The 24738-nt window shown below is 32.9% G+C and overlaps 1 protein-coding gene across 2 annotated transcripts in view; it reads left to right on the top strand.

Moving 5' to 3' along the window:
* The first annotated feature begins 663 nt into the window (after positions 1-663).
* The window catches only part of LOC119829738 (voltage-dependent calcium channel subunit alpha-2/delta-3), a 45750-nt gene continuing 21675 nt past the window's right edge, over positions 664-24738 (top strand). For both annotated transcript variants that reach the window (XM_038352391.1, XM_038352389.1), the window contains exons 1-3: positions 664-946; positions 9069-9150; positions 14236-14346. In XM_038352391.1, coding sequence (XP_038208319.1) covers positions 852-946; positions 9069-9150; positions 14236-14346 — 288 coding nt within the window. In that variant the 5' untranslated portion in view covers positions 664-851. The remainder of the gene's footprint in view (positions 947-9068; positions 9151-14235; positions 14347-24738) is intronic.

Below are 24738 nucleotides of genomic sequence, written 5' to 3'. Positions count from 1 at the left end.
CTAGGCCTAATTTGAACTGCTATCATCTATCATTTATACTTTAATCTTTGCCTGCAAAATGTTGATTGCGGGTATTGAATAAAAGGGACTGCATTAGTTACCCGGAAAATACCTTAAAAAGTTCAGTGTTATATAATACATAAAGTTTTTCTCTTCGCGACTCTTAAGTTGATATACAGAAAAGAAACCTGTATTTACCTATTTATATTTTTTTATACCTATCGCATCCAATTGGAAGCAATCGGCGCCCCATATAATTATCATTATTCTAAATTATAATAGGGCCGGACGGAATTTGACGGCAACAATGACTGAACATTCCTTAGAAGTCAGAAGCGCGGGAATCAATAAAGGATTTCCTGGCGGCGTGCCCACGCATGTGCGTGGCGGACTGATGCTCGAGAGCCTCCACTTCGACCACCAATTCGGCAATCTAAACTAATTCAAAGCGAAACTTCTAAACTCACCTCACTTTATGAGTCTATGTATGTTTTTTGTAATATTGATTCAACCGCAGTCGACAGTCTCGATGATCTCAGTCCTAGTAACATTACCCTTGCTGACCGTCAACCCTATGCATGATCAAATAAATCTCAATAATAAGGCTGCGTTATTGGGCGTATGATTCGCGCGCAGCGTCACTGCGGCTGGGCGGGACGGGAGGCTCGCGGCGGCGCGGGTTCGCGCGCGACATTCTAACCCCGCGGCCCGACCGCGCCACGTCCGACGGATTGTCACGACACCCTATGCACGAGTTCAGGACTCAGTATTAACATAGCAGTGCAGTGCGAACGGTATTGTCCCATGTAGAGGATTCAGTGGTGTGTTGGTCGTGTGATGTGGGGAGTGCGATGGTGCTAGCGACCATGTCTCGGCGCCCACTACTGCTCCTCACCCTGTTGGCGGCCGCGCTCGCCAACCAGTTAGAAGATATACCCCACAATGAGTAAGCATTAATATCGCTTAATTATATAAATTATGCAATATCTACTGTATTCATATTCTACTCGCATAGCTCGATTTTGATTCTACGTAAAAATTGCTTCGTAGTAGGTATTTTAAGCTTTACATATAGCGCTGCTCTCGGTTAAGCAATTATCATGACGATCTTCTCATTATTAAATAAGAAATATGGAACAAAGATGAAGATAGAGCATAGCTGTTTTATTTATCAGTCATCTAAGATCAGAACTAAATATATTGTAATGCTACATAAGTAGGAAGCTATACACAATTTTTAATTAACTATAGTAATATTAAACTGCTTGAATCGAAATGAAATTATGAGAATATTGCTATATTATGCAAATGATTGCTTTATCACAATGTTTAAAATATTTTAAATACGCACGAATTTATTTTTTGTCTTTTATTCAAATTATGTTAGTTATTATAACTATGAATAATTGCCAGTATTATTTAACATATATTTGCGTAACTAAAATCTGATAGAACTGAATACACACCTCATATACAATTGAAACACCGCCGCCTTTACAAGATTGTGATTTAATTAATATCTGACTCTAATGATTATTCGACGCAATTTAGCTTCAGCATGCCATCTATCCACAGACTCCTAGTTTATTTGATGTGATTGAAAATTGTTCAATCTATTTTTTGATAAATCTATTGTGTGCTTATGATCGTACATGTTATTGACTATATGACAGTTTGTATTAAACTTGTCTTTATTTCATCGATTATGTCACCCTAAATTCATGATTCATATAATTCATAATTTTAAATTTCTGAGTTCATTCGAGTTTCAAGATATTATATATAGTATTATGTACAGTAGTTTATATTATATTTATATATAGCTGATTGCACATTTGACATAATACAGAGCGGCGAAAGTGAAGACAGCGTTCGTAAAGTCCACATCAACGGCAAGAACAAGAGTATTTGCAATTAATGTTAAAAGCCATGCTTGCACGGTGCAGACCACGAGTAATTTAAAAGGGGCTGCGTGCCAAGCTAGTGTCGAGACATGGCTGGTTAAACGTATATCGTTGGCTTGATATTTTGATAATAGCCAACACGATTCTCTTGCGAAGCTCTTTGTGAAACTTTAAGCACTGTCCAGTTTTAAGCAAAGTCCAATAGAAATCGTTAATTTTGTTCAAATAAGATTTAAATGAAATTGTATGTATAGGTACTATATAAATATACAATACATTCTTTTAATTCTGTTTTATAAGTTTCAAATAATTTAAACTAAATTACCTCAATTACGTATTTTTTGTATGAGAAAATCTAGTTAGCAAATCATTTTTGTGTTCCCAAAAGAAGTATGAACCATTTAACTAGAAACGATATTCTGACTAGTTCACTAAGCACTTACTGACAGGCAATTACACATCCTGTCAGTCGCCAAATTGCTAGGTTTCTGTTATTGAATGTTGCAGCCGTAATTAAGTATTGTATATTTATCTAGATTTTAAGGTAGCGTTAGACAAATCTTAAATTAATTGAGAATTAGTTGAGATTATTTTGTACATTAGGTAGAATTATTTTTACCAAAAAAGTCACCGTTTGCGTTCTTGGCGAGGAGTTTTCACTCCAAACTATAAAATGACAGCATATTCTATTAAACAAAAAAGAATCACGTCAAACGGTTGAAGACCCACGGAGCTATCGAATATTAAACAAAAAAAAACAATCGAATTTAAAACCCCCTTGTTGGAAGATAATTGTTTAGTGGACGATCATCTTCAAAAATACCTAAAACATGATTTTTTTATAATGATGAAATATATATATATATATGTATCTTTCTTAATAAATGTACATACATTGTGTTTATCACGCCTAATTAAATCAAAATTACCGTACATGCAAAAATACACCATAAACTTTATGTAAAAATAAAACACTAACAATTTTTCAACAAAGTTATTATTCCTACGTCCAACGCAATTGCTTTAACATCTCTGTATTGAATCGATAATTCAAAATCAAATTCTATAATGGCGTGGCGTTGTCTGAACAGCCCCATTTCTGAGCGAAAAACTTCCTTAAGAGACAGCTTGAAGTTCTGAGATGGATCAATTTTTGATAAACGACCTTTCGATGGTCTGGCATGCTTTGGATGACTGGACGTCTGCGTTATATTATTTTGAAGCGCAGACTTTATGTGCTTTATAAGATAAATTTAATTAAATACGTTTAGATTCCGACAAATTATTTTCCTCTATACTAATATTATAAAACTGAAGAGTTTGTTTGAACGCGCTTATCTCAACTCAATGAGTCTTTTTTGAAAAATTCTTTCAGTTTTAGATAGACCATTTATTGAGGAAGGCTTTAGGCTATATATGTAACACGGGTGAAGACAGGGCGGACCGCTAGTAATCAATAAATTGATATATTTAATAGTCTTGCAGTAATTGTACGTAAATATTTCCTGTTTAGTTATAGTTACTGTTATCCTGTTTAGTAATACTGCTTTTAATTTATAATGCATGACCTCTGCCTTTATCAGCGGCAAATATCACAGTCTGACACACACCCACCTCAACCTTTTAGGCGCGATAAAATTAAACAGCTCCAGTTTACCAAATATACCTTGATTAAGTACATTAAAATGCTGTTTGTAACAAGACTACTTTACTAAGTGCCGATATTTCAATCTTTAGTAAGAACGCATTTTTGAAATGGTTATTTAATTATGCGACGTATGAATTTTAACTAAGGATTGGTAACTCAAACTCGAACATTATTATTATTATTGTAATCTTTTGAACCAAATATATTATGATTACTTATTATTTATTTGGTTCTGTCAAGTTTTTATATCTTTTACACATTTACGGTTCTATTTCTTATTACCATGAAAATAACGTCTGTTCCTTAAATTTATAAAACATATAAATATAATATTCGGAATTCCATCGGGTATGAATTTGAGATAAACCCAGATATAAACCATATCTTTCATTATTTAAATTGAAAATCATTTATGCAAAATATTTCTTCTCATTTTTACAAAGCTCGTATTAATCCTTGGTAAATTGGTATTCTGATTTACGGTACGTATTGTTTGCATATTGTAAGTCCTTAACTATTGCTTTATAACTACTTATGAAAGGTTTTAAAAGTCTATTTAGTACAGTTTTACTCAATACTAATGAGACATAACTTTCTTAATAACCTTTATTCCAATAATTCAGTAACCACTATAAAATATAATAAAAAAAATAATAATTAATTTGAAATTAAAACGACTAGATCTTTTAATTTATAAAGCATTGACCTCTGCATTCTTATTGTAAGGTAATAAATAGATCATAAGCTATATCCACAGATCACGTCACAAGTCAAGTGAGAAATATATATCCACAGACCACATCTCATATTTTTACATATTTTGGACAAATATATCAATCTCGCCAAGTGAAATATGGTAAGAATGATCTGCCTTGAAAAACCACAATTTGTAGCAGTGCTTCATAAATTAAATAACATAAAATTATCCGTACACACTGAAGAAGGCGAGGGGAGTGATGTTGTACAATTTACTACAAGCGTGGGCGTCAGTCGACGACCGAGGCTTATATTGCTAAATCGTACTGCATTGTGGGCTGTGGGCTGAACGAATAAACTTCTATTTTTTGTCTTGATGTCATCCTGAATCTACACAATAGTATGCGATCGCATTACAATGGATTTTATCAGGATTTGGAAGGGTTGATTTGATGTTGCAGTTATTATTAAATATTATTGTATAAATCGTTTATCATATATATCATTATCATTTGGTTTGAAATTAACAATATCGATTTTATTATTTTATAATGAATAACAACTAGGAAAATACAGTTGAAATAATTAAAAAACACGTTAGTAAAATTATAAGTTTATCTAATACAATCATATAATATAATTTAAATGCAAGCAAAATAATCAACGATTGTTATTTTTCCCAAATAATAATTTCATGGCTAAATTAAAGTAAATTTTAAATCCTCGTTTGGAGGTGAGCTTGAGCGCCGCTCGCCGTAGCGCTACGGCACTCGTAGCAATGGAGGGTAACTTTTTAATATATATTTTAACGTTATATATTATACACACCTCGTTAAAAATTACTCATTATATTAATTGAATTATTTTACATTTTGGTATTTATCGGTTAGTTAGATTATAGACAAATCTCACAAGTCGTGAGTCGTAAATTTTATCCATAAACTACTTAGAAAAATCGAAGCCAGCCGTTTTAGATCAACAATTCTGTTTCAATATAATATTTACTACTCATTTTGTACAACTGATTCAAATCTTCAAGAAATACCTTTACAAAAGTACAACAGAGAATCATTGGTGGTTTCCGAGCCGGAAGCCGAGGCGGCAAGGAAAAAATTACGGTCAGAGCGCCTATATTCCGTCAAAGGCTGTTAAAAATAATGATTTTTCAAGACACAGGTAAGTATACAAGTTTATTAAATATCAAGTTCCAAAGAAAATTGATACGTTGCCATATGAAATTTAATAAATCTTCATGATAATTCTCAATCCGTTAAAGCGTAAAGTATAAAGATTTATAATAGCTTTTCGAAAAAAATAAAGACCAATAAGTTGGAATGCCGTCCTAAACCGACAGAGCTAATAAAGAAATAAAAATGGCAATTAAATTTTTACTCTCCCCGCGCGTACCCGAGCAAATGAAACTAGTTATGATCTGTTTCCACAACGTAAATATTTGCGGAGCGGCACGCGGGGCACATGTCAAAGGCTCCGGTATTGATCTAAAGGAGCGGGAGGCGGGGGCGGGGCGGTGGCGTACTACGGACGCTGCCTTACGTAAGGCGCGCGTCTGACACCCGTCTGAACGCTGATTAATAAAACAACGACTATCGACTCGATTACCTGATAGCGTCGGTTATCTAAATGAAGCAATCGTTTACATCTCAAGGCTTATAAGTAGAGGCGGAGGTTAATGTAGAACATTCACTTCACATTTCGGTTGTTAGGAAAAATATATAATTTTATATAAACCTTTCACGCAATTGTTTATATATATAAGCACAATTTATGAACACTTAAATGAAATTAATTGTATTACTGGGTAAGTTAGAATGAGGGTTGTTCCATTATAATTTCGTAAATTTTTATTGTAGCAAAGCATTAAAATTTCCAAATCTGCTTATATAATAAATTATTATGTCTAATAATTTAAGTTTTAGAGTTTGAGATTTAATCTAGTAGAATTACTAATATAATACTAATAGTATAATTAGTAAAGTTTATCAAAATGCTTTGTACTTAACCTATAAAGTCACGACTCACGTCCCATTTTTATATGGAGAATTACTATTAAAAATAAATGAATGCCGCATACACTTATATCACGCCCGAAACCGTAAACAAACCTCTACCTTAGCCACGCAACATCCCAGTAACCTACTTTTATTGCAAATATCATTTGAACATTAAGCACAATGTTGCAAGCTCACAATTGGAAACTGAGAAGAACAATATGGACACTCGTAAAATCAGGTGAGAGATAAATCGGGTCGGTCCTTCAACAAGCCTGGGCTAAAGCTATTACAGTAACAAGATATTTTAAGCGGATACCCGCACACTTAATCCAACTTTCTTTTGTTTTTCGATGGCGCCGTGAGCTCGGTAAACTATTGAGTTAACGTTTCTCTGTGAGTCGGCGCTTTAACAAAAAGAAAACGATTATTAAAAATTTCTATATCTCTATTATTATTTCTATATATTCTATTAAAAATTTCTATATGCTGATGTAATGGTAACAAATATACTTGCATACAAAAAAGTTAGAATTGTATTTATCGAAAGGTTTAAGAATAGATTTAGGTTGAAACTCGAAACGCTTACCTATGAATTACTCTCGAGATTAGTAAGAAATATGTAATGGTAATATACGACAAAAATGAAAACAGTCTTTAATTCCGTTAAAATCGTATGTCTATGTCTATGTCTATGTCTAATTCCAATCTTTAATGACATACTCGTTTTGTTATCCCTCCGTGGTGCTTTCTAATGATGTACTTAGAAATAATTATTGATATGTGCAAAAAAAAGTATATTGTTTATATTTCTAACATATTATTTAATGTTTTATAAAAATAACTTTATGACTTTTGTGGGCTTATGAAAACCGACTACAAAAGGGCATTAAAAAAACCCCAACTTCTGTGGTTACCCGCGTAACTTGAGAACAATACGGACAAAACCTTCACTGATTGCTAATGAGCATATTGTTGTATAACTTTGATTAAACGATACGAACTGAATATTATATTAGACTATAAGGTTATGTTATACCTTATTTAAATAATTCGCATCTTGTTTCGTCCGATTTAAAAATCACTTAGCTTACTTATATTAAAATGAAAAGTCATTTATTTGCCTTTCTAAATTTCCCATTTACAACTCACATCAGGCAATATATAATTAAAAATCAAATGTTTAAATACGTATTCCTAAAACGAAAATAAATCGCAATTTCTATTTTGAAAAGGTTAGCTTTGTCAATAAGAGTTAAAGTTACGGTATTTTAAATGGGGTCACGCGACGTATTGTGAAATTTAAATAGAATTTATTAATAGACTGTTGAATCTAATGTCGCTTTTAGAATGAACCGGTGCGACAAATTGAATTACTAAATTTACATCCCTTAAATTTTCTGAAAAGATAATGTGAATTATTTAGTTGTACAAGCTTTACATCTTTATCTCATAATAAAAGACTACATTGCCGCAAACCATGTTTTTTTTTATGTCATAATCGGCAATGGAGCTGGTGGCTCGCCTGATGGGAGGCTACTAAGCTTACCATCAGGCGACCCACTAGCTCCATTGCCGACTATGACATAAAAAAAAGCGCTACCACCGCCCATAAACATTCGAGGCGAAAGGTCAATTGCAAACCTTGCGCCTCTACAAATGGATTGCCGATTTTAATTTGGGAAGGGATTAAGGAAGGGTTGACGAGAGGAACGAAGGAAAAGATTGGGACGGGTAAGGAAAAGAATATAGGCCTCCGGCTCCTCCACTCACTGTACGAAAAACAATAGCATGTTATCATTTCACGCCGGTATTCTATAGGGGTGTGGTACTTCCCGGGTGCGAGCTGGCCTAATTCGTGCCGAAGCGTGCTCGAATCTCACTTCTTCTTCTTTTTGGTTTAAATATAAAGTTAATAATCTAAATATAATCATAATTTGTATCAAAATCTCGCCATGATTCTTGAGTTCAAAATAAGTTTGTTATAATTAAATTCAATAACTGTTGCTGGTTTAACACTGGACATAAAAAATAATAGGTAATTTTTATAAAGTTTCATTTTAACGCAGTTCAGTTACGTTATAATTACGTATTTGGATTCCCCTTTTTCTTCTTGAGATTTTATCATTCAGTTATATTTGCAAACAATTTTACGACAGCGTGTGTTCTCGCAGTGTGTACGGAAATCGTTGTTTATTTGACAATGTCTGATTTCCCGACACAATTTGCACACCAAATATGACTTTATTGTAACAAGGACAAATATTTGTAACTACATTTTTATTGCTTTTTGCCATACACTACATGTTTTATATCTGTTTCAATTTGATTTTTTTATTAAATATATAATTGTATATTTGTTTTATATTATATATTATAATTATAATTATTATATATAAACAAATATATAACAATATATAAACAAATATATAATTATATATTTGTTTATATATTGTTAAGGTGTTACTGATTATAATCAGTAACATAACTCATTCATATTTTCAACAATCGATTTCATATAAAATTCAAACATGGTTCTTTCTAGCATAGTATAATGTGTCTTTATTAAAAACGTGCTTTATTCCAGCGACCTTATTCAACTTCAACTTGCAATAAATACTCGAAATAAAAAACTACATTACTTTAAAGACGTTTCTTTGAGAAAACATCTAGTTACATTCTGAGCGACCGTTCTTGGAATGGAACGCAAAGCTCATAGATCTAGTCAGATACTTAATTAAAGACAGTGATAAACGATGCGTAAGATGTAATGTGGCATACGTGTGAAATGTCATACGTTTTTTGTTACAGAGTCAAGAATTGGGCGTTAAAATTCGGCGTTGACTTGTGGGAATTCGGGCGACATTTCACGAAAATGAACCAGATACAGAACGTAAGTAGAGACCTTTTATATTTGCGTGCATTTTCACTTTGAAAGTGGTACTAGAGTGGAGGAACTGTGGGCTGATCGGTCGGACGCGTTGCTACAAAAACGCAGTGCGAGTTTGCGCCCGCCGCACCCCTCTTTCATCCTAGAGGGAGGGGTGTCGCGACCCAGTTTCGGGACTGGGAACGAGGACCCCATCGGATCGGATACCGCTGGATAGCACTTGCAACTCTCGAGTGCAATACTAGTGAGTGCTGAAAACGAGACCGACAAACGAGGCTTCTGAATTAATATTTTTTTAATTAACCAGACACGAAATTAGAGCGTCATTAAGTGCACTTGGGGAAAAATTTTAAACATTTAATAATCTTTCTATATAATTCGCATAGTTTTAGATTTGGCCTTGTCTACGTAATAACGAAATGAAATGTACGGTACAATTCCTTACAAATCTTTTGTAAGATTTTGTAATGATGAAACTAAAGCATGTAATGCGATATCGCGTACCAGGTGTGTACCTAGTACAAACATTGAGTCCATTAGCTTGCTTACCCATTTAAAGGCCTTGTCTACGTAATTTGAGGTTGAATTATTTTCTTTTATCAGTGCCATGTTAGGATCCATTTGTAGCAATGTAATTGTGATCGCAACACTAGATAAAACACATTAGGAGCTTCCACAATTTTTTGATGTGAAAAAACAATTAAAAAGTAAAATTTTATACATTTGATTTTTTATAGTGTGTGTTTATTTTTGTATTAATGTAATTTTATAGTTTGAATTTTTTATTAACAGTCCAACTTTTATTCAAGCAAATACTGATAAATACATTAATATGTACATTGGCAATATAATACGTAATATGTGTCTACGATCGTAGCGTGGTAAGCTGAGAAACTAATAAAAGTAGTCAAAGAAAACTTTTATATTAACGTTCTATCATATTATGAGTTCAGGTTTGAATCGATCAGTGTTCAGTGCTTGCTTTCATTGGAAAATTATCCTCGTAAATAAATACTGAATAAATTTTAGTCAGTTAATGTTATAAACAATGAAGAAGAGAAATAATGGAAAAATGTCAAACAGAGTCATTCGAAAATCGTAACAATTCACCTATTTCCACAAAAATAATATAAGAATAATAAGGAGACTTTAATAGGGAGGGTTAATCGTACTGGTAGCTTTCGTGCCGAGTCTTTTAACCATGAGTCACTGGCCATTGGTTTTTCCTATCGGCTATCCACCTCGCTCCACTTTTTGCAGAGATACCTGAACTAGCGTTAAACTGAATATATAGCCTTGATAATATAGAATAGAGGAGAGGAAAATTAGGTTAAACTCCATCCGCTTGACGTCACGGTCGTTTCCGATACGGCGTCACACAATAGCACATTACAGGTGAACAGAACCAAGTAATAATATGTCACAGTGATAATTGAATTAGCCATGCTTTCGGAAGCCTTGTAACTAAACTTATTACTTTTGGGAAGCCATATCTGGTTTTCAAAGGCCAAGATACAATACCCAGAATAGATTCTAATTCACTTAAAATGTTTTACTCGACAATAGATTTTTTTTTTACATTATATTATAAAGGAACAAAAGTAAATGTCAGCAGCGTATTCAGTTTCGCATCTGAATGTGTTTTTTTAAATGCAACCTAGCAGAGCTGTAAAAGAACTACTACGTACCATAGGTTAGAACATTTTTTACGATACTTTACTTGAATACTCCTCTCTCTTCCCTCAACCCATATCACTTAAAAATTCACATCGAAAGTAAGTACTTCTTCCACAAAACTTCCTATAAATCTCACATAAAATATACCTAAACAAAACAAAAACCAAATAGTAATTGAATCGTTAAATTCATGCGGGTAGTTTGCAGAAGAATGCAGAAGTTTAGATGTAGATGGGCGAAGCAAATAGTTCGTGAAAGGATTGCGGCAGGTGATGCGATCAAACGCTCATCGCTCGTAATGAGGATTCCTTTACTTAATAGAAACATATTTGGAAAACCGAATTAAAGAAGACCAACGAACTTCACATAAGATTTTTTTCTAATTTTGTCGTTAATTAATAATGTTACAAATTATTTAATGAAAACTCTAAATAATTAATTTGCTTTTTTAACTGGTACATAATTTTATGAAGAGTATAAGTACATTCTACAAGTCTTGAAGTTGTTGAAAATTACTGTGAAAACCATTGCCGACTTTGAAACAAAAATAATTGAAAAGAAGTATTAAAATTTAAAGTTAAATCCTGCAATGTACATAATCTCACTTCATTATGTTGACTTTTACACACAATCTTATATAATATAGATCGAAACAGATTCCATTAGTCTCCAGGAGTACTCCTCAGATATGTCAATAGTTGAACAGAAACCTCAAACTAACCCACTTAGATAACCGCAATCCTAATGTAATTAAAGTGATATAGCATAGGTCACTCTATAGATAGGTGAAATACTGATTCCTAGATATTTTCGATATATCTTTATGTGCAATCGTAAAAGTAAATGGATAAAGGCAATAAAATAGATAAACAACGATTTACTATCTTCTCAAGTTGGACCGGCGACAGGTCACCTGCAATGTATGTAGAAATGTATATATGAGTTTACATATTTGTAACTCTTGAATGGGCAAGGAGGAAAAGAGGGTATGAATTCTGTTTTTTTGAAAGCTTGGTTTTTTCTTAGTACCAAGTTCACTATCAACTAATATAAGAATTATGAAATAAATAAAAAAAACAGTAATATTATGAAAGCTTTTTCGATTAATTAAAGAAATCTTGCCTTAAATAACTATAATAAAATCGGTAAAGAGCGAGTAGGACTCGTGACCCTAAGGGTTCGATATACATAAGATGATCCTCAAGTTTATTTCGACTATGGTCCATTTCTCTTTTCTGCAGAAATTAGGACAATTACTAACGAACTGCTATCGAAACAAAAGCATTAAATAAATACAAGAGAACGTTATCGCTTTTGCTTACCCACTTTGAGAAAGACGGTTTTAAACTTATCTACTTTCGGAAAGTATAAGAAAATTTGCGTACAAGATATTCTTTAAGGCCTTCCCCTATCGGAGAACAGAACGTCTTACAGGTAAGTAAGGTAGGTGAGGCGTGATCAGCACGATCGCCTAAAGTGGGAATTCCTGTAAGGAAACACTGGACGTTTACTCCACGAATCGTGACAAAGCGATTTAACCTTTTATTATTTCCCGCACCGTTTCACATACGAGTCAAGTTGATTTGGATATATATTTCTATGTAGTATGATACTGAACAGAAGCTATAGTCTAATTAAAGAAAAAAGTATTATATGGTACTTTCTAGTCTTTAAGGAGCGCGAGAAACCAATATTTTTAACGGCTGAAATAGTTTTAACGGCAAATTGCAGCAGCGGCAGACTGAATTTATTCTCTTGTCTTATTCATTTTTAATTATGAAAAGTCTTTTTTGGACACTCATAATTTATATTTAGAACTAACGGCTTATGCCTTTATGTTAATTTAGAATCTGAAGGAATTAATTGATATAATAGCAACAGAATAATGTAATCCTCACGTGAAAGAATTTGTTTCTCCCAATACACATAGAAAGTATAAGTTGTCTTCCTAGTAAGCGAAAACACAGAATTCAATCAACGGCTCGTAAGGATGGTGCTGACGTACAAAGCGGATTAAATTAACAGCCTTAATTGAATTTAGGTTCCTTGTTAGGCAACGTGTCCCCGGGGCCCAGACTCGCTGCAGTACTCGACCGACTATTTAATATTCCATGAAATGAACCGCAAAACTCACTTTAACTGTGATATTTTGATTGGGATGTTGGTGGGAATGTACCAAATTGGATTAAAAAATAATATTCTACGGGGTTTAAGTCTCAGGTTTAATTATTTAATAGATAAGCAGTTTAAAAGGTTTATTGCTATTTTCTGTATTATATGTACCTACGTATTACCTTTTCTTTATTTTAAATAAATCTTTATAATTTGCAAGAAATTAAGCAGTATTCAACATATAAAACTAACCTTACTTAGCAGGTTCATGTAAAATTTAACTGCCCGTATCGTGTTAATGTAGAGTAACAAATTCCCACTGGAAATAATGATATAAATATTCGTGAAAGATGCAAAATTAAATATATTACTGAAGAAGTGGAAATATACCTCATTAGATTTGATAGCACAACAAAGGCGACATCGGGTACAATCCAAAATTCAATAACAACGGCGCGCGGAGCGAGCGCCTCCGCCGAATAACAATAATTTGGCAGCGAGCATCCGCCAAATTCCGGACGTGTTCGTTCCATTTTTAAATTTGACAGGTCTTCGCCGCCATGTTGGGCTCAATAATTCAAGGCGTAATATAGCGCAAAATCATAAATGCTATGCAACACGGTTGTTGTCATTTTCGTAATTAACAGCACGCCAAATGTTTAATACCTTCGTGACGCTATAACATGCCCATTTTTATTACGAAAACTTTATTTTTTTTTAAAGTATGCTAGTGTCAATTTTGATATAATTCACAATAATTTAAATCATAATCGTTTTATAAATAGAACGCAGATTGAAGCTAATTTGCATATTTACTTAAATTCATGCATACAAAGTGCGAATCGATGCATTGTGCTGTAGGTTATTGACAATACTAACACAGTCGCTAACACTAAATTACCATTAAATCCTTACATTGTCTCTCTGTTAACCTTTTACAGGAAACATAAAAAATATAGGCTTTTGTATCTTATGTACCACCACAATTTGCTAAATAGTTGCGGTACCACTTTGATATTTTAAATCACAAAGAGTAGGCTTACTGATTCTTAATAATGAAATCGTTAGTCAAATTTATATTTTAATCGTATCTAATTGATGTTATTTTGGGGTGATACTTATCCTTTACATGAATATGAAACTTGATGTTAACTGAATTGAGAAAAACATTATTGTTTTTATAGAACTTTAACAAATAACGTTTACGAGAATCTAACTAATCTAAATAATCGTGTCAAAAAGATATTTAATAATTTACTGATTTTTCTTATTATTAATCTATTTTTATATTTCACGCAGAAATATCACGAATATAACGTCGAGGTCGTTCGGAAGGATGGCCTCCTTCTAGTACGGGACCTTGCTAACGAAGTCAAGAACCATATGGACTTCAAAATTAATGCCGTCATGGTAAGTCATATATTTATTTTTGATAAGCCACTACCAACATATCACTGTACTATGCTGGTAATTAAAATATATATGCATTAATTGTATTCAATAAGTAAGCAATGTATTCACACGTAAGTACTAATCTATTGAATTTAGCTAATAGATGAGAATATTAAAAAATACAACCATCAAAGTGAGCTACATAATAATCAATGTATAATAAAGCTTGGCCGTTCGGATGGAAGCTACGAGCAAATATTTTATTATTGAAGCAAAACGCATTCCTCATGTTTCGCTTGAAAAAATACAACTCGCAAGGAGCCTTTGTTTTGAAGAAAGAAACAAATCGCTTTGCTCAAAAGAAAAACAGCTACACTCTCTGAGAATTGTTATCCGCAACAATACAATGATGCTTTTAGTTCACTATCTTACCTCGCGAATGGAGAAAACAAATATATCATCGTAGTATTATCTGATTTTGTATAAGTGCATCCTTTTATGCCGATGGAATTTTGTGTCTCAAGAGCACTTTCCACTCCTAGACTTATTTATTATTTTGTGAGCCTTGTACTTCTGCACAATGTATTGCGAATTCAAACTTTATTGAAAGCTTATTCAATTGCAATCAAAAGCAAAAAATATATGTCTCAATAAATATCTATTAGGTTCGTGTAAATGATTTTTCTTAAACAATCCAAAACATTTATACAAATATTCTAAAAACACTCTCACATAATCGACTTAAAATACATATTATACTAAATCGATAATTACATACAAACTATTGATATATAGCTAGTACAAGCTAATACCCTTCGTTTACCCGTGATGTTTGTTATCGTAGCGTAAACGTAGTTTCTACGCACTCACCTACTCGGGTCCGTAATGCGCCCGAAGGGGTGGGAAACAGACCGCCCTTATTATTACGCATGACTCAATGCTTCGGTCGAGGGTGATTCCCTCGTCTATTGACGGACATTTTTGGATTACGTACTTGCAAGCGTGTTTTTTCAGCACTGTAATATAAGTACCAGACAAGCTCATTATAGATATATTTTAGTATATCAGATATGTTAAATTACTATTGCGCAATGTTATAGATAATAGATTGAAAAAACCCCAATTATATTTTCAGGAAGTGAATATTTCCCTTATTTGCATCGTAGAAGGCCCAAGCTTAAATAGACACACGAACAGAACTTTATAAACTAATGACCGGATAGACATTTGATAGATTACAGTTACTTTCAGTGTATACAGCACTATGTTACTATTTAGTCAAAAAATATTTCAATTTAATGATACTACGCAATAATCGGTGTCTCAAGCTATTTATCATAAGGCGGGCGGTACGCTCAATATTGCTTTTGTTTCAAGAAAAGTTAAGAGCTGATAAAATGTGTGGTCAAAATATCAGCAATTCAGCAAGGACAATTTTCTCCATTAACATATTCAGTGATGGCCGATAGTCGACCGAGTCTCTCGTCTCTGTTATTGGAATTCTTCTGAATCGCGAACTAATCCCACTACGGTTGTTACTGACTTCTGACTTTCAATTTCATGCAAACTTCACCGTTATCTTACAATGCTAAAAGTGTTCACATTTAGCTGCATTCATTTGAACATTTAATACTTCTTCAAATGTTAAATTGATAAAATATTTTCAACAAAATTTATAATGCATTACATCTTAAGGCTTAAGATACAATGGCACGGTATTAATTGTACTAAAGTACAATAAAAAATTATTTAGAGTATTATTGATTACAAAAATAATCGTATACATTGTACCAAAAGTGAAAGTCCGATATGAGCGTGGACGCATGGCAACATAATTTGACGCGGGTCACCTTCTGAATGTCGTTCAAGTTTTTGTTACAACTCCTCCATTCCGCTTTTCTGTAAAAGTTCTTTTTGCCGTTTCTAAGCCCTCGATGTAATGAAGGCCTACAGGATTCAATTAACCGAAGAGATTGGAATGTCCCTGGTACACAATTCCATCAACGTACTTCAATTCTGCTTTTTACTTGTACAAAACATTTATATTGAATAGATCTAAGCAATCTATACTTTGTACCTTATTTCTTTACTCGGACAAAATCTGAAATATTTTGTAGACTTTTTTGAGTGGGGATCAGTTAAAAGTATACTTCAACGACATTAATCTGGTACATAAATCAATTAAGAAGATAGCTTAAATTATTTACTTGTTAGTAAAGAGTACCTGAATAAATATGGAGCTTACACCGAGCTTGTGGAAGGTGGAAGTAGTTAGGAATTGTTCACGAGAAGTATGCATATTTCCCCTCATACACCGACATGCTTTAGTCAAGAATGCGACTAAGCTTCAATGCTTAGCTTTAGTGTAGTATTTTACCTATATTTTAGTTGTATTATAAACTATTTGCATTGCTCAACGATACGAATGTTATAAATAGTGATTTAATGTAAGTTGTTTAATTATAAATCAAATCATAAAAGTCATCAGTATTTCTATGCTGTCATTATAAAATGATCTCAATAAAATAATTAATAAGATAATTTTTTAAGTAAAATCAATGTTTTTCATTTAATTGAAAGGATCTATCCCGAGGAGATTTTGAATTATTATTAAGTTATACTCCAGATAACATAATATTATTCTAGCTAAAACGTAGTTTCAAATAATTAATCGGATTATCTATGTATTGTTATCAAGGGCTGTTACTAAGGAGTAACATAGCGTCTACCAGAAACTATTTTCAAAAATATCTCATTAAATCCGCTCCTACGTAAAGTTATAATTTAAGTACATGCAAAGAGAATTCGTATCAAAGGCTTACGTGTTTGGGCGTGGTTAAAATTCCTTTCTAAGTGATGAAACGGTAACGAAATTTCGTTAAATTACAAAGCTACTGAAGGCGAATAAGCAATAAATCATAACATTATAAAAGCTAGCTTTAATGTAAACAGGATGGAACCCGACCTATCACCTCTGGCCCGTTTTTCCAAACAAAGCTTCGTTTAACGAGACAAAAATGTCAGCTAGCGCTTGACAAATTAAAATTGATAATATTGATAACTACATTTTAGGATAATTATTTTTTACTTCATATTTTCAATTAATTAAAATATCAAGTTTGGTATAATATGTTCTCCGATATCTTTTGTTTTCAACGTTTAATAATTAACGTTGTTAAAGTATATTCATTAATTTGATGTTAATTACAAAATGTCTTTTTAAACTCGAAAAATTGTAAAGCTACAAAGGCTTCAAAATTTAAAGAAATCTTTTCATAAAGGAGCAGACGTCATAACTTCACGGTTTCACTCAGAAATCATTTTTAATGAGAAAGGTTTCAGTGTTGCTCTTATTACAACTCTTGTATTTATATTTGTCTTTAATTAAAGTTAGAGTAGCATTGCTACATTTTTGTCCTGGATAAAATGTATAATAATATGATTTTTTTTCATAATGTACATACATTTTTTAAATGCACAGTTACGTTTTTATGGTTACTAATAAAGTAGTAAAGTTTGGTAATAGAAATACCAACACAATACATTTCAAATTGCATTTGAATAAATGGAAATTGATTGCATTGTTGTATGCAAATTTACATAGTAGTTGGATTTGAAAGCACTGGTACGAAACACATAACTTGAAATAAAAAAAAAAAGCAACAAATATATATTTTTTTGTAATTATATAGAATATCACTATTCCATAGCTATTTTTATATGGAACACGGGAAGCTGGGTTGCTCGCTCTGACATCAAAAATACCTTTGAACATTTCCCACCTGCATAACGCATCCAACAAACTTATTATACGAACCTAATGTTGTTCTCATCGAAAACAGTTAAACATAAGCATAAACACGAAAACCGTACTCTTAAACATTATAAAACATCAATATAGATAATTAATACTGAATTTTATAAAACGGTATATCTCGTAACGGTATGCCTCTCACATATACTAGGAAGTAGTTAAGATAATCAAATGGCGGGTAAGAGAAGAATAGTAACCATTTTCCTGTCCCATCGTTTAATTTACGTATTATGTAATTTGTATAAATTTGTGACAAGGTAGTGCTTATTATAATATGATTACAGCTTCATAGGTCTGAATTGTTTTGATGACTAGTAATTCAGATAAATATAAAAATTTTAACTTACCACATAATCCTACTAATATTATAAATGCGAAAGCTTGTAAGGATGTGTGTGTGTTTGTTGCTCTTTCACACAAAGACTACTGAATCTATTGCAATGAAATACGTACGTACCAAGTACGTTTGGTGGTGTGTATATACTGGCTGCGCCCCGCGGTTTTACCCGCGTAAGTCTGTATCCCTTTGGAATATCGGGGATAAAAAGTTATGTGTTATTCCAGTTATCCAGCTATCTACGTACCAAATTTCATTGCAATCGGTTCAGTAGTTTTTCGTGAAAGAAACAAACATACACATACAACCATCCTCACAATCTTTCGCATTTATAATATTAGTAGGATTACATATACGACACGAGTTGTGAATAAGACACCAATACAATATATCCTGGCAGTATTAAATTACGCAAAGCCGTTCTTTGACATCTTACTAGTACAAGAACAAGTACAAACTACCACAACGTATGACACGATATATGTATATGTAGGTACTTATAGCAGAAGGCGCACCGCCAAATTCTCGGGGCATGCCGCAGGGTGGGGTGAGGTGCACTTACCGACTAATGTCGCCATCAGCAAATTGCAAAACACAGCTGGTGAAAAGTGACAGTTCACAGATCACTACTGGATCATGACATCCCCCAATCACACACTGGAATCAGACGCGTGTTCTCCAAAATTGTTGTATGAATGTTAGCGTAATTTTTACTTGTTGACTCGTGAATTAAACTGGATTTTCGCTCTTTTACAGCGGTCACTGCACTACCATATTTATTTGCTATTTTCGACACAAATTTCCTTTCGTGCTATGAAACATTGCAGTGTGTGGCGTTACTGAAATAGTAAATTCAATTATACTTGTCATAAACATAACATTTAATACGTTAAGTTTACAGTTAAGAACATACATACCTTATATTACAACATATAGATTATTTAAACGTCTCAAATAATTCTGTAATAAATTGTGCACATTGCTTAAATTAGAGTTATATTACAATTCCAAATGGAGCGTACTGTCAAAGAGAGCTTATAATAGCGCACTCAACGCGAAACCACTCAAATTCCAGTGTAAATATAGGAAGGATCAAGTAATATCTGTCGGGGTGTAAAGGCGGTTATTAAATACGCGGGAGTGCAGCGTGACCCATATCCACTGCACCCCGACTTGTATAAGTGGACTGTATTGATTCGCAGTCTTGAGACGATGCCTCCGTCCCTCTTCCTCTCGCACTCCGAAGTACTCCCGGAGGCTACTTACTCAATATTCCAAACCGCTCGGGACATTTGCAGTAATAGAGCCAGTACGCGATGTATTTAAAACGCTAAGTATTGCGGTTCTTTTTTTCGTCTTTTGCTATAGTATGATCTATGCTTGAGATTCGATTCTAATATAATAATAGTTCGATAAAAACGTAGAAGGTTGATTATGACAGTAATTAGATATTGGGTATTTACTATTTAGTCTGTTATATTACGTATAGCGCCCCATCATTTTTGTAATATTACCAAGTCATTTCATGATTTATGAAATACTTTACTATATTAAGATTAAATGACAAATGTTAGGTACTGAGGCTAAAAGAAGTAAAAAATAAATGCATAGCAAGCATGCAACCTTGCCGATATTATTAATATCAAAGATAGTTTGTTTGATTGACCTTCTTTCAGGTCGGAACGGAACGGTTTTATATGATTTTTGTGTCACATTAAGCTACTTATTACCGTGGTGAAACATCTCATTCCCATCCAATTTTCTTTAACTACGCGATAGAAGCCATTGGCGAAAGAGTTGTCATCTTTATACTTTTAAAATTCATTTGTGTGTACGTATTTTGTATTATGACATTTTTTGTAATCTAATGAGTTACGTTGTCTTTAATATTGTATTTAAATACTATTATGTACATACAGATATTATGAAATAACACGATTAAAAAATGTCAGATAAAAAACTGTATGTTTTATATAAACGAATGTTCCATAAATTTTTCCATATAAAATGTGCAATAATGTAAGAACTAATCAGACAGTAAAAGAAGCTGATTATTTATTATTTAACAGAGAATTACTTATACAGAGAAGTACCCTACACGTAATGTTTTAATTTCATCTAAGTGTTGGGTACGCAAGCGATAGTACAACTATGCGTTTTTAATTTAACTCGCGTCTAACATCAAAGGCATATTTTTATATAAAAATGCAAGATATTACAGGGCAAAGAGCCAAGCCGTAATTATTGTGCAGTGGAAACTTGCCGTGAATATTTCAATGTGTCTATAGAAACTACGTTAAATTGATAACGGTTTGAATACGACAATTAAAGTATCAAAATTTTATTTTATTTTTTATACATTCATTCACTCTAACTATGCCAAATTTTCGCGCAATAAGAATATCTTATAAAGCAAAATAGAAGACATCTACAGCGAGTTTAATATATTGTTATCCTTCTTTTTTATGCCAATAGTTAGCTATACTTATAATATTTTTGACAAATAAATGTTTCAATAATTTCTATCAAAAATAAGTATTCATCTTTCATTTATCTATATTTTCCACAACGCAGTAATGTAGAAGAAAATGAATTCAATCTAAATGTTTTTAATCTCAAACTACGAGACGACGGCTGCGACGGTCAAAGACCGTTAGAAGCGCATCGCCCTCTACGAGGCATCATAATACACTTTTGACTACATACGACCGTCAGAATTGTATTTCTCATGTTGATAGTTTTTTAATCCGTATTAATAGTTCCCTGAAGTTAGTCCCCAAAGCTGATATTCTGACAGTATTTCTAAAAGGTAAAGACTGAATATATATTAGAAGTAGCTCTACTATTTCTATCCAAAATAGTTAACAATCGTCTCAAACCAGAAAACCTTAGATTGAAAAAGAATTTCCAGGGGTTTAGGTTGTGCGTTATTATTTTACACAAGTCAAAAATTATATAATTATATATATATTATGATATTTTAACTTTCTTTTAACATCATACTTGAGTAGGTAAAATGTAATAAGGCGATAAGAAAACCCGTTTAGAAGTATTGAATTATGATTATCCGTCTCCAGCGAGGAGACTGTACCGACAAAATGTAAGGAACAACCAATTTTCTCTCCCCAGTGACCTGGCATTATTCCACTAATACGATTTCTATTACGACTGGAGAATTGAGAACTGTTTCAATTGAAAGCACTTTGTATAATTTTAACGTGAGTTTTTGATTTCCTATTAATTTTGCACACGGAAAATAATTTCTTCTATCCATTTTAGATTTTACGGGTAAAGAGGTAATAAATAATACTTGTGGGAGATATTTATTAGTAGGTATATAACTCTGAAACATAGGTAAATGGTTAGCCAGGGAAGTTTGTCATATCTAAAGAAGGAGCAATTTATTTGAAGCTATACACTATACATTCCTGACTCCCGCCACATACCATAATACACTATGTTATTAGCGTATTGAACATACCGACATCTCAACTTGCTCGATAGCACGTACAATACCACTAACGGTAAATTGGCTAAGTGTTTTAAGTAGTTTGAAGTGTTTACTCGAAGGCGAAGCTAAGCTGTCGAGTTTGACATAATGCAATATGTCTAGCTCGATGAACATGCGGTTTGCGTCGAGGACCGTGTAATCTTATTATAGCAAAGTTCCTCAGATACTCCGGGAGTTTTAAATTATCCTGTGGCAACAACATCGTCCAGACGATTTTATAGCCACATATCGGTGAAAGCGGGGACCCAAATGTTCTTACTTTCCAGACTTAAATGAGATATTTGCTTTTTATTCAGTAATTATTTTAAAAATAAACTATATTTGCAGTTATGTCAGTCTTGAAACCTAACCTATGTATTATATTATTATTATTTTTTATATCCTGCAGCCAACTAAGCTGGTCGCCTGATAGTAAGCAACCACCGCTGCCCATGAACATTTGTAGAGATAATATCTTTGCAAATGTGTTGCCACATAATGGGGATGAATAAAGTATTAACTATCGTTGGACTGGGAAAGGTGAGAAAAAGTATAAGGGCTCCGGCTCCCTCACTCACATATCGAAACAAAATAACATTATCCTATTTCAAACCAATTTTTCTGTGGGGTTGGCAAAAACGCATTTGCAATATTCTTAAAATACCAAAGTATCAATCAATATACATATAAAGATATTTGGGAGACAGATCCTTTAAGCATGTCTATATATGCTACAAATCCTGTATCATGGGTTATTTTTGGCCATAAAAATATTAAACCATTAAACTTCAGCGGTTCAAACGCTTCAGCGGTTAACTTCATAACTGAAGTTAACCGCTTATATTGGCATCACAAGAAAATTTCTAATGTTATCTTGCACAGCAAGATGGTGTGTGTTAGAGGAGAAAAACTAAGCCGGTAGGCAACTAAACACTATTAGTATCTACTTTTAATCTTTGGTCTTAATCGTTACACATTGTCACATATTTTCGTTCGTAATATCATGTATTCTAAATACCGATAATTTATACGCCGTGAATAAATCGATCAAATATTCCCTTCAAAGCGAAACCACTGAACGATAAACAATCGTCTACAACCATAAAAAAGTGTGTCGTAAAAGTACTACGAATAGGCGGTATCATAATAAGTTGTGAACAAGGCCCGGGCCAAAAGCGCCTAGAACTTAGCTCAACAATAAAGTTGAAAAATCGCGGGGATTGCTTCGCTGCGGGCGTCGCCAAGAAAAAACGACGCCAACATTTCGCACTTAATGAAACTGTAGCTGGAACAAAATAAAGGAATTCCGCATTTACACAGCGCCGTTAAATATTGTTAAGAATATGCGGTCTTCGTCGCGTTTCTTAATGACTACATTAAATATTGAAGGTAGCGTCCGCGCCACCGAATTACATTGCCATCCCTGGGTCTCACTCCGAATTAGCGAAAAAATATAGTTAATTAAATTCAGGCGCTTTTTAAACACACTTTTTAAAATTATTTTGGTGACTTACGGTTGCAAACTTATTTAGAGAAACACGTAACGCTCTCAGTCATCAAAACTCTGCCGATTATAGATAACAATAGTTAAAATAAACGTTGCAGGAAAAATTAAAAAATAAACATAAAATGTACAAGTGACATGAAGTACATCTTTTTATATTTTGACGCACGAATTTTAACTATTTTTTCAAAAAAAAATTCAATTCACTAATTAACCTATTTATAATTGTACTTTTTTAAGTTAAAAATTAAACTTTAAAATTAAAGGCTGATCATTTAATTGAAAAAAAATAATAATTTAATTTTCTACAAAATTAAAAACTCAACTGCATAATTACGTAGAGTGTGTAAGCTTAAAAGTTCTAATTCCTAAGTATCTTTACTTCGCAGTCTCGTAGGTCAAAGAGGACTTTCATCTTGCTTATTTAAAACTTTCAAACATAAACCATTTCGTCTTTCGTCTGTTATTTTAGAAAATTTTAATTAAAAATAAACACAAAGTATCTCTATTATAATGAACAAGCTATAATTTAAAACTCTCTAAAAAAATAAATCACGTGAGCTTTTTACTTCTAATTCTCCTATGCATTCTATCATAGACAACGCATATATAGCTTTAACCCTTTTATGGGAGTTCATTTTTTTAAGATTTAACACCTGAACTTTCTGATTTTTTCCAAATGCAGGCGAGCTGAATTTTAAATACTAGCGGATTTAACAATAGATTGCTGAAACAATGCTGGATGTGGTTTTCGAAGAAGGTGCTTACTCTTCCGTGTTGAGACAGGTCACGGCCGGTACAAGCCCTTACCCTCATTAATCGTGCATATTTCAAATCTAAACCCTACATTATATAACTCTGACCCTTAGTCAACTAGTTTTCGTCGATCGATTTCATCCTCTTACAATTAATAGGTTTGTTTGTGGATACAATCACGATGATTACACCATCTCAGTTGTGACAAATCTTTTCCACTAGAATTACTTAGCCCCGATGATACTTGAAAGTTGAAATAAAGCTAGGTGTATATTTTGAAGGTTTATAATGTGCTTATTTGAATAAAAAAACACTCCCATTGTTTTTTTTAATAACGAAATTGATATGTATAAATCTACGTCAAATTAGAAACTGTATTTAGTTTACCTTTTGGGATATCTCTAAAATATATCTAAATAAAATAAAAATAAATAAAAAATAAAAATAGTTTATTTCATTTCCAACTTTACAAAATATGGAGTAGTAGGGACCTCCTAGTAAGTTTAAGA

Source organism: Zerene cesonia, chromosome 10 (assembly GCF_012273895.1).
Source record: "Zerene cesonia ecotype Mississippi chromosome 10, Zerene_cesonia_1.1, whole genome shotgun sequence".
NCBI classification, from domain to species: domain Eukaryota; kingdom Metazoa; phylum Arthropoda; class Insecta; order Lepidoptera; family Pieridae; genus Zerene; species Zerene cesonia.
This window is presented reverse-complemented; position numbering and strand designations above follow the sequence as displayed.